The 12,175-nt window shown below is 39.3% G+C and overlaps 1 protein-coding gene across 3 annotated transcripts in view; it reads right to left on the bottom strand.

Moving 5' to 3' along the window:
• The window catches only part of LGR5 (leucine rich repeat containing G protein-coupled receptor 5), a 91,818-nt gene that overhangs the window by 23,555 nt on the left and 56,088 nt on the right, over nt 1-12,175 (bottom strand). For 2 of the 3 annotated variants that reach the window (XM_076332952.1, XM_076332962.1), the window contains exons 5-6: nt 3,430-3,645; nt 572-643 (exon numbers count right to left, since the gene is read on the bottom strand). In XM_076332952.1, the coding sequence (XP_076189067.1) occupies nt 572-643; nt 3,430-3,645 (288 nt within the window). The remainder of the gene's footprint in view (nt 1-571; nt 644-3,429; nt 3,646-12,175) is intronic. The other variant, XM_076332972.1, reaches the window with a different exon arrangement.

The raw sequence follows: 12,175 nt of genomic DNA, 5'->3' as shown, positions 1-12,175 counted from the left end.
AGGAAATGTCAATCTTTACCAGTGCTACTCTTTATCAGAGCTCTTTAAAGACAAAAACTTGGATACAACTGAAACATTCCTCTCCCCCCCCTTGTAAAACACATGCACAATTTGGCTACCTGGCACTTTTGCTGTTTCCAGGGATAAAAAAAATAAAACCATCTAATTTTATAACCCTCCTCTATGGCGAGACAGTTCCTTAATGTTAAAGCTTTTCATTGCGGCAATTTCCCAATCCAGCTATTAGCTTTATTGATTAAACAAGACAAATAAATACTACTAAACTAGGCAAACGTAACTGTTCATGAATAGCCAGTTCCTTTACAATGCTCAGTACAGTTTTCAACTGTCCTTCAAACAATTTATCAATTGACAATGCTTATTAAAAAGCCAAACTGATTTTATAGTCAAAAATAGGATTTGCTACATAGAGTCATTGTAAACCATCACTTAGATCCTGTAGCGATTAGGCAAGCCAAAAACCACATTTGGCTTTTAGGCTATCTTTATTCTTTCAGAATATTAATGAAAACACTGAAAAAAAAAGGAAACAAATAAGAGGTCAACTCACAAAGTCTCTAGGCTGTGGAGACCATCAAAGCATTTCTTTCCCAGGGAGTAGATTCTATTGTTATGGAGATGTCTGCAGGGGAACATTAAGCACACAGTCAGGCAAGCACACTACACACAGTGGACTTAAGCAAAACATTTTGATGGTTAAATCAAAAGAAACTTATTTTCAGGCATGCACTGATTATATGCAAGTCATGCTTTTGCAAGAGCATGTATAGGAGGCACCTCCGCCGCCCTCCTCTCTTTTTCCCGATACCTCCCCACCCACGCAGGCTTCCATTTGGTTTCATAGAAGGGATTTGTTTTAAAACCACCTAGATTGTTTAAAAAGGGTGTATCCTGGAGTTCCAGGTTGTGGTTTGCATATCGAATACTGGGAAATTGTAGACATATTCTCAGTGGTGGTTAATTAATAGGTTGCCTTAAAAACTGTGCGTGGGGTGTGAGGTGTGTATTTGGAAGATGTATATTCAGAGGGTGTTAGAGGGTATGGCACAGAACAGGAGCAGGTGAGGAGATGGGTAATACAGCAGACAGGAACGGGGCATTAGGCTTGCAGAATGAAAGAAGACACAAAGCCACAGGACAAAAAAGTCATAGCTTCACTGAGATGAGTAAACTAAACAACCTTAAAAGTGCTGTAACTTGTCTTCCTTTGAAACTACAAAAATCTCAAACTACTTTCTCAAATGTTTAACAATTGAAAGTAATTTTGTTATATATTTCAACCAACTGCCCCGCACGAAGGCTCAGAGTGCTGCCTGTTCCTAAGTCTTTTAGACCAACGTGGAAAAAACCCACTCTGTGTGAAGCTCATTAATGTGAGCAGATACAACTTGGAGCCACTTCAGGTTGTTTTTTAAAAAGGATGCTTTTTTCCCAGGTTTTTCCTTTTATTTTATTCTTGACACTCTACCCTTATAGTGGAGAGAAACTATGGGAGTAGCACTTTAAAAGAAAAGAAGGGCTGTGAATGAGGGGCTGCAAGGCACTTCCCCTTCAATGCTTCATTCTGCTCTGAAAATAACGTTAAGGATCAGAGGCTCTCTGAATGTTCTGCAGAACCTACAGAAATTGAGTCTACCTGCCCATAAAAGGCAGGGATTCTGATGGCAAAATGCAAATGTTCTGTGGGTTTTTCCTTTCCTAGGAAGAAACCTCATCAACTTTTTTTTTTTTAATGACTAGGCTGACCTTTAATGCTTTAGTTAGCATGAAGAGCGCATCTCCAAATTCCAATTATGTTTGATCTTTAATGATAGAGCTTCAAACCTGCTCCAATTGACCATGCATTTTTGCACTGAGTTGAAAATTTGCCAGACTGAATAGAGTAGCAAACAAAAGAAAGCAGAACCACACACAAAGATTTTGATGAGGCAAAAATATCAGATGTTGTAGATCATGAGGAATGATTCCGTTATTTATCAATATGAAGCCCAGAAGATTAGAAATAAGGAAGGCATTATCTAAAATAAGGAAACCTAACTGAGCAGAAGCAATCAGGGCATGAAAAGAAATAATCTTCTCCTGCATTTCTTAACTGTCCTCTTATCACTGTATTTCTGGTAGGGATCTAGAGAATGACATTCAAGACAATCTTTTGTCTTTAGCATTAACTAAGATGAGTCTAGAAGTTCAGTCAAATGACAAGTCCATCCACTCTTTAACTTGAATGGGACTGATACTTAATGTAAACAGAAGGCAAAGATTTTGCGGCACAAGGCAGCCGTCACCCTCCATTTTTGGTGCCCTATATGCTTATATGAATATATTAAGCACCAGGCAGAGATGGTGATTATAACTGTCAATAGAGAACCCTGGCATATGCCAGGTTCAATGCTTACATTGGGGCTAGAATATGCTAAAATAGCATGCTAAGTGTCTTACAGACTATGGTTTCAGACAGCTTGTAAAGCTTGAATATATTATTCTCTCTTTAATAATGCTAACATTTTCCAAAGTATCCTGAAATAACTTCTCCATCTCAGTTCTCCTCCTCAGTTTCTCCAGCCAGTCTAGAATTTTTTCCACTTGGTACATTCCCAGAAGATAAAAAGCTGAAACCATGCTCCATAGTATTCCTTCCAGATTCTGGTGCGAGCTACGCACGCTTCATTTAGTTGAACTGGTATGCAAAAATAAGATAATACAAAACTACGTATACTTTCTATGAAGGGAAATGCATACTTTTTCTACTGGATGGCATTCTTTCCAAGTCACCCAGAAAGCTTTCAGTTCATTTCCTTTTTCTAATCTTCACTCATTCAGTACACACTGCCTTAGAGTCTTAGAGGGCACACAATTCATCTCTTCCTGTTTGTTTTGCTGACCAGATAGGGTGATTTTTTAAATTCCCTTACATAGTTCTTTACTGGAGATGGAAACTTTTAAGCTAGATCAAAACAAGTGATCTAGCAAATGCTAGTTTAACTGTAGGAAGATGTAAAAAAATCTGTTTATCCAAGATAATTTTTTAAAATTTTGTTTTGTAGTACATATACAATCCAGAAAAAATATTTTTCAGAAAGAACATTTTCTACAAATGGAATTAACCTCTTGGTAAAGGAATATCACTAAGCCTAGTGCAAATGTAGAAAGGAAACTGCAGATTTATAGCCCCAAGATATCAATTTAATACTAAGAATGTAAGACAAAACAGACGTGTAATTAACCCATGTATATACCTCTTTACCTATCATTTGCCAACTGGGGAGGGACTAGGGGAATATTTAATTATTAAAGGTTGTCCAGGCAACGTCTAAATTAAACATTGCATCTTCAAGTAATTTATCATAAAACGGTCAAAGTCCTGCAAAGAAGCAGAGATTGTGGCTAAAAAACAATCAATAAACTTACAGAACTACCAAACTAGAGAGGTTTCCAAAAGCATAGTCTGGTATGTAATTAATTTTATTCAGTGCCAATGTCATTGCCTGAAGTGCTGGTAAACTTCTAAAAGCCTGGACGGGAATTTCTGTCAAAGAATTATCGTCTAGCCACAGGTGTCTAAGGGAGACCAAGCCATTGAAGCAGTTGGGGGGCACATAGTTGATGTGGTTGGCATCCAGCCGTCTAGGAGAAAAAGAAATAGAGAAAATTGACTCTGAGAAAAGAACAGTGGACTTACACAATGGATATCAGAAGTTATCACCAAGAACACAACCCCAAAGGATGGACGTGGATTGCCACATCCATTTTTCATTTCCCGGAGGTTCTACATTTCCATCTTGTTTGCAACCTCACCCCTGCGACCTCACATCGTGTTTACAAGTCTCCTTGTCAGCTGGCTCTCCGTAGACAGCTCTCCTTTGGAGCCATCAACTCACTGAGAGCACACACTGATCATTTTTGAGCAGAACCTCTACAGAGCGGGTATGAATTGTTTCTTTTCCCAATTATTTGAAAGTATGGAATCAAAAAGTGTAAGAAACTCAGCCAGAGATTCTCTTCAGAACCTATAAATCACTGAGCTGCAAGCTGATTTGGGTTTCCATATGCTAGACACCCATTCTAAGAGCCAAAAATAAAACTCACTTCCGAGTCTCTGTTCCCGTTCTACCTTTTCTTACATATTGTTTATTCCAATGATTCTAATGAGCACTGAAGTTCACATTTTTTAGTAGTGGAGCAAAATTTTTTTTAAATAGAGATTAGTGTTGTGAATGCGATGTGTTTATTTTGCAAAAGAAGTTATTAAATACACTTCAGTTGCTGCAAAGCCAACAGAGGGAGCTCAACTGCACATCGTACCTCTTCAGAGTCTGCAGGTGGTATCGTGCTCTCACACTTGTGTAAGTAAGGACTAAATCTACTGAACCTTTTGCAAATGTGGCGCTAGAAATAGTATGTCATGTATTCATTGGCTTTTGCTTTTGCTCTGTTTTGCTTTCCCACTGTGATGCTTTCAGGGAAATATTTAAAAGTGTCCTTCAGATTTCTGAAACTTCGTGAAACATCCAGACAGTGATCTGTACTCCAATACACTTTTTCTGCTTTTAATGTGTTATAGTGACTTGTACCTTGTTCGGAACATGAAAGCCATGCTCTAAAACTCTTCTTGAAGATGTCTGTACAGAGGAGTAATTAAGTGAATGGTGAAACAGAAATAAATTTAAATAGATGTTTGAAAACATTACAGAACAAACAGACACACCCAGGGTACAAAGAAGTAATTCTGTACAACCTAAATTCGGTCTGTTTCAGAGAAATGCAATACTCTTTGTGGCGGCCACACTAATCTCTTTATTTAAAGCTGCTTCTTCATTTACAGTCATGTAAAATGTCAGGTCCATTCTATCTCCTGCTCCATGCTGTTCCTACCTACTGCATGAGAACAAATAATGACTGCTAAGGCTCCGTGCCAGGCTGACAAATAACTGAGACAAGGTCAGTTGGAACAAATTTATAAAGTTCAGTGTCAAAGCCCTTGTACAATTAAATTTTCAATATAATAACTGACATGGCAGGCAGCAGAGACAGAACTTCCAAAATAACTCAAGGGTCTGTCAACAAATGGGTGAGGCTGGAAATGTTTAGAAACACTCATGCCGTACCTCCCCCATTCCCCAGGCAACAACCATGCTATGCCTCTGTTTTCAAATAAGGTATAATTTGAACGAGTAGATGAGGTTTCTTTGTGTTCAGTCAGAAATAAATTTCTTCCCTGGGTGATGCTGGTATGTAAAGTAAGAAGTTACAGTTGCCTTAGTTTGACAGTTACACTGATTAAAGAATGGAGGCTTTATTCAACCTAAATGTGTTACTGTATTACAGTTAACATCTTGTTCAATATGAAGCTTGCCTGCGCAGCTCTGACATCCCCATGGACTCCACAGGAGTTACTCACAGGATGCCTGGCTGCGTGGCAAAGCCAACAGTCAGTTGCTTATACGTGACCCTGTGGCTGAAATGGCAATCCTTCTGCTGTCGTCAGTGAGACCAGGATTTTTACCTTACCAATATTCGGTAGCAAATCAAGGAACTGATTTTGTTTATAGCTGAAGTTTCCAAATATAAACCCGCCACTGGCTATGTAAACAAAATACACAACATAGAAAGAAAAACAGGGCTGCTGTAATATAAATGTGATTCTAGGTAGTCGGATTATTGTTTAAATAAACTTTGGAAGAAATCAAGAAGCTACGATGATTTGTGCTGCAGGTCCTATAACTGGATTATGTATCCTGCAAGTGCTCGTAAGAAGTACTGCCTCAAGTGCTCTTGTTATCTAATCTTTTTAAAATTTCCAAGTACCATTTTCCCTCCTGCAGCTATTAAAAGGTTTCAGCAGTGGTTATGTTTCCTGTCTTACTGTAGGTAATGCACACTGATGTATAACTCATTGATCAAAATCACTGTTTTCAGCCAATTGTTTTACACGTGTTGATCAAAGTTTTGGCACTTCCAGAACTAAACCCATTAACTCACAAACATGACCCTATTTATAACTGAAAATATATAGATAACGTGGTGAGTTTGAAAGCTGCTATTATATTCCAGAGAGAGCCAATTTAGGGAAGCAGGAATGCTTGATCTCTTCTGATACGCAGCATGTAAATAAAGCAGCCAGTATGAAATTCACCTTGAGCTCACTTAAAAAGTCCAAACCTTTCAAATTAAATGCTTGAGCTATGTGGACTGTATCCCACTGGTGTTTCCTGTGACATACTGTGAATGCTACAACCATGTGCATAAATTATGAAAAGATATTATTCATATAGAATTGTAAACAGAACTCATTTATTGGTACTCTGGAACAGTGAAGGTAAATCTCTGAAAAATATTCGATTTGCATTTTTTTCATCAGTTCAGTATGACTGGATACTTAGTTTTACGCCACTGGCAGGTTTCTACGGGAATATATATTTTTTCCTCTTTCTGAGTCTTCTCTCAAGAGCAAGCTCAGCTACAACCTAGATGCACCTTGTGATCAAGAAATTCCTTAATGTCTTGTGGGCGTCTTGCTCATTCATTCAGGGTTAAATCAAATGCTAGCTATGGGATCAGGAAGGAGGTTTCTCCCAGGTCATTCTCCCCTCTGAATAAATAGCTATTACATGGATTGCCTCCTCTTGCAATGGATGAGGGCCTGAATACAACAAAGGGACCGGAGAAGAGCAAAGCCACGAAGGCAGATAAAGAAGTCAAGGACAAAATATTTCTTCTGACATTTAAGTTTGAAATAGGAGATGAAAAATGGGACTATATGTAACAGGCAGGGGAGGCAGAGAAGTGAGAGCACATGGCAGATTAAAGAAGGGGTGTGCTCCTCCCTTTCCTACCACCTTGCTCATCTCCTGACCTGGCTCTGGTATGCAGGGAGCCATAGACAAGCCTCTCCACAAGGTGCGGAGCAATGACAGACAGAGGCTGGGGACAGGGCCTGTCTGGGGAGGGTATAATGGGCAGGAGGGGGTCACCTGCAGCCCTACCATCTTTGCTAGCACGTGGTGACATGGACCCTCTCAAGGATTTGTTCACAGGAGTTGGGCTAAGGCCTCATTTAAGTAATGTCAAGTGACATCAAAAGTGGCTCTGAAAAGTGGATGCAATGAAAATATAGCTGGCTATTGTGAGCCATGTTTTTCAAACATGGCCCTTTATGCAGGATATCCCCTTCAGTCCACAGGGGAAAATGCTAGGACTATTGTAAAAGCTTAATTACAACACACCAGCACGGCAGTTCCCACAGCTCACTTTCAGCTCTGCCCTTGTATGGGCTTCTACAGGACTGATACAGAGAACCCTGTGTGGCAACAGCAAGACCAAAAAAGAAAAGTCACAAGTCACAGTTTAGGAGCATTTGTTTCTGTCCCACTGCTCAGTTTTACATGGGGAGGTCTCTGCAGCTCTGGCAGTTTCAATCCCTAGTGTTTCTCTTCATAGCCAAACATGCTACTCAGGTGTTTTGGTAAACCTGCATTCAAGATGGTGGGCCAGGATGCTAGCCCATTGCATAAAGCACAAACAGCCAGTTGCAATGCTGTTTTTGTACAAAGATTGGCTCTGATACCAGGTACCCTCAATCCCCACAGGTGGGAAGAAGTAGCAGCCAGCAGGAGCTGTTCGGTTATCCTAGGAATGTGGCTGCAGACTCAGATCAGGAGTCCACAGCTAGACCGGCACATTTGGTGTGGCTGGGAATGCTCCCAGGTCCTGCAGCCAACTGGCTCGGAGTGGCCCGCGCTACGCTAGTGACCTCTTCTAGCCTCCAAAACGAGGTGGCTGTATGCACAGCGCCTACTGGGGAGGGTCCCAGGGGCGTGCAAACTGCCAGATGGCCCCAGGGAACAGTTCAGGCAAATGTTAGTTGGCACGGGTCAAAAGTGTGCCAAGGACCCTGTTAACAGTGCAGCAGGACAGACGGTCATGGCTGGTGCCTGGGAGCGCTCTGAAGCACTGTTTGCTTTGCTAGGTTGGCTGTAGCAACAGTCTGTGGCTGTATGGTGCCCAGGAGGATCTCCTGGGAAATCCAGTGTAAGCCCCCACACTGCTAACCACTCCAACAGTGGCTTCTTGTCTTCCTCCCACATATGGTGCATGTCCCGGTGAGCTTCAGCCATGCAGGATGATTTTTGGCTAGCAGTTCTGACGTCGAGAAATTTGTCTGTCCCTTACCAATATGATTAAAAAACCCCTCTTTTGGGATTGCTCAGAAGAAAGAAAAGAGTCAGACGCCTAGTAGCTTCTACTGGAGGAAAGAAAACATCACCCAGTGGCCTGGAATTGCTGATCTAGTTCAGCCTATTTGCACCTCACTTTGAAAGCAACTGGCCCTACAGCTGGTTGAGTTAGGGACTGCACCCAAATAAAATAGTAGCACATGCATTTTAGGGAACCTTGCACCTCCATCTTCCTCCCAGCTGTTTATCAAGCTAGAAAAGTGTCTGTGACTGAGAGGGGTGGTCTGATATTGTACTAGTGCTCCATGTTTCAGTCACTCTTCTGTTATCAAGTGCGCCCCAGGGCTCTAGTAGCTCAGATGGTTAAGACGTGCAATAAAATGAGGAGATTGCAATGGTGAGTTTTGAGACATCTTTGCATATGTGTACAGACACCTGCATGGGTACACACAACCTTGATTTAAACTGTGGGAAATTCCTCCTCAGGGAGTTTGTGGGTACCTGTTGAGGTACTGGGTTTCCTAAGAAGGATAATGCCTTCTGTAGGCTTCATTATCATGGGGTGTGACATGGAAAACCACAACTAAAGTCCCTGTCTTTTCATGAAAACAGTTCTCTTGGGAGAATGTGATTTCATCAAAGTTGTTTAGTCTTTTAACTAAAAATCAGTATTAGTAACACAAGCATCAAAATGGAAAAAAATCGTTTAAAGTTAACATTTCTGAAAAAAAAAAAGGCTTTTTAATTTCAAGCCTGAACTGGAAGCATTTCAGAACTCTCTGCCCTTAAAGTCTTCAACTCTTCGTTCGGATTAAGAATGGAAACTTCTCTTGAAATGTCAAATATTTTGAGGAGTAGGGAGAAGATGAAAAATCCATTTGCTGACCTGTTCCAGCCAGGCAATTATTAAGAACATCTGAGATGATTTCTAGATAATCTTTTATGTAAAACTCGGTGTCACCATCAGGTGGTCCACAAATACTGAAGTATCTTAAAAATAAAATTTAAGCAATTTACAAATTGTGTTAGGAAATTTAAAACAAATTTCATTGATACTATTTTCTTATCTTGTTACTTGCAAAGTCAAATTAATTTGCTTCACTAAATTCCAACTTTGCAGGTTGTCAAGGGAGAAAAGATGGTTTATTTTTCCCTCTATCAACTGTTTCCAGCGCTTTGGAAGACGGGCTATGTTGCATTCTGCCCTATTTTCTACTATTAAAGTAAAAGCCCTCTTAAATTTTACAGGAATGAAAGCAGGTGATACAGTAAATAATGCTTGCTTTTAAATGTCCTTCATGACTGGTTTGGCGTGGACAGTGAGATAGCACCCAATCTGTTCTTGATCTTGACTATTTCTGTGTCTGACAAAGCAGCAGTAAAAGCTGCTCATTAACAATGATGTCTAAACAAGAAAATAAACAGGGAGTGAAGTTTCATCTGTAATATTCACTGCAAAGGGTTGTATTACAATAGTCCCAATGGAAGAATAGCAGAAGCTTTGCCTTTCCATCAGCAATGCCAGTTACGCTTTCCTCCTTTATTTAGCCACATTCACAAAGGGAGATCTGCAACTTATTGGTTGCTGGTAATATAAAATTTGTGTTAACATGTTCAGGGAAAAAAAAAATTATTGATATGTCATTGCCTGCTTTATCAGTCCCTTCTTCAAAAATACTTAAATTATATGCCAATTCTGATACATAAGGGATGACAATCCAATTACACTAGAGAAAAAAAAAGATACCTATGTAAACAAATACATACACTAAATGAAAAAAGTTGGACAGAAAACAAGCTGTTAATTAATAACGATATTTGAAAAACAAATCAATATACATATGTAAAAGGCTTTTGGACTATACAGGTGTATTCAAAATCACTAAAAGGCTTCTTGATTTAAAAGCAGAATGGAGATATTGATGCTGTGGGAAACACAAAATCCAGAGACCATCTGCTTGTAGTCGGTTCTAAAGAAATACATTTGCTCAAGGCGAGTAACAGAGAAGACAGCATTCAAGTGACACTTCAAACCCTGCTGCCAAGATCTAAGTTGTGACACGTCAGTGACTGTGTGTTCGTCCCTTTCAATCATGGTACCTGCGAACATATTTTCCTCTTTTTGGCTTAACAGAAATAAATGCAATTTGAATTGTTAGGACTAGTAATCCAGATAATTTGTATTCACACTAGATTTCAGAGGAAAATTATAGCCCATATAATAAGTTGAAGATATCCTTCTACTGAACTTGGAGATCAAAACCACATCGCAAAATCAACATGTTCTGGTTACTTCCTTAAATCCTCCTGCCACAAAGGGAACTGGAGTCCTACACAATCATTGTCCAAGCTCTGGTAGCTGAACTCATTTATTAATCAAAGTAGCACGTCACTGTTGTTGACTATTGAACTACAAAGTCTTTTATAGAATTGGAGAAGATTTTAATATTGTTTAATCTTATTTTTTGCTTCAGTGACAGAAGAAAACCCTATTGTTGTTTGTTTGTTTTGAGGCAACAGTGTAAAGGTTTTCTCATAGATTTTTGCTGTTGAAGATGAAATTCACAAATCTTCCTTTTTTGCCCATTTCTCATTTTATAGTATTTATTGCATAATGTCTGCTGTCTGAAGAAGACTGATCTATTCTAGAGCTACATCAAGCCTTAAGAAATTTATGAATATTTATCACTCAAACTTGTCACGCCATTCCGCATGCCAGCAATCTTACAACTTAGACAAGAAAGTGGAAGAAATTGTTGCTCGTTCCTACAATACATCAGTTCTTGTTCTGTGTGCCACAGGCCATTTAACATCAATTAATGTATCTATCAATATTGATACCTCTGCTGTCATTTTTGAGCCTGGCACTAGGTAATAAGGAGAACATATCACCCAGAAATACTTTTTTGTGCAAAAATTTGTGATGAATTTGCATTACGACTGAACATGGAAAACTTGTGTGTGCATATATATATGCCCATATATTGTGCATATACACACATACAATTATATATGTATACTCATATAAAAATTATTTTAACATAATCCTCTTCACATTGATTAAGGTAGCAAGGCAGTTAGTATGGCTTGCCCCTCTACATGACTGCCTTTCTTGAGTAAAACCACAAAAGGCAGGGATTTGAGTCCTGTCACCTGTTTTCAGCTTTTCGCATCTATACTAACCTAAAGCAAAGGGTTAATGAGGCTTCCAGAAATCATGCCACCTGCACAGTTAAACATAATAAATACAAGAAGTTGCTATCTTACAGGAATTGCCTTTGTGAAGGCTTTTAACCTCTTAATTACACTCTTGAAAAGACTCCTGCTATCTCAAAGGTTTCAAGAAATAATTCCTATAGTAAATCAGAAACCAATGCAAGAACCACCTTGTGAACAGAAAATTCCTAGACTGTATGAAAGAAATTGAATCTGTGCACACCTTTATCTGACAGGCACAAACCCGTTTAAGCAAACAAAAGAATAATAGTTTTCTTCTCCTCAGAGTGGTCTCTTGCTGGTGATCGTCTTTCAGGTGATAGTAGCTTTTCTGTACGAACCCGTATCATTCCATCTTGGGTCTGCTACACAGCTGTCTAAAGGTTTCCACTAACCACTCCTATTTTCCCTCTGTTTTAATTCTGTCACAAAATATCAGTCCTTTATATAGACTGCACAAACTATGTTTGGTTTACTTCAACGTCTTCACCCAGGGAAAAAAATATTTGCAACAAAGCCTGAGTGAGACTGTCATTTTGTTTAGAAACTGTGCTGAAAATTCAACAGTCTCTTTCAGAGCAACAAAGGAACTCTTGTTTGCTTGGCTTATCATGTTTTGGTCCAGAATGTGTAAAGAGTGATGTGATCTCAGCAAGATTTTTTTTGTTTGTTTAGCAGAAAGAAAATCTAATACAGTCACTAGACCAGCATTTTCTCATGACTTTTTCAAAGATCAAAGGAAAGAACTGTAACCTCAAAAGTAT

Source organism: Aptenodytes patagonicus, chromosome 1 (assembly GCF_965638725.1).
Source record: "Aptenodytes patagonicus chromosome 1, bAptPat1.pri.cur, whole genome shotgun sequence".
Taxonomy (NCBI): Eukaryota; Metazoa; Chordata; class Aves; order Sphenisciformes; family Spheniscidae; genus Aptenodytes; species Aptenodytes patagonicus.
The sequence above is the reverse complement of the archived record's forward strand: the minus strand, read 5'-3'. Positions and strand labels throughout refer to the sequence as shown.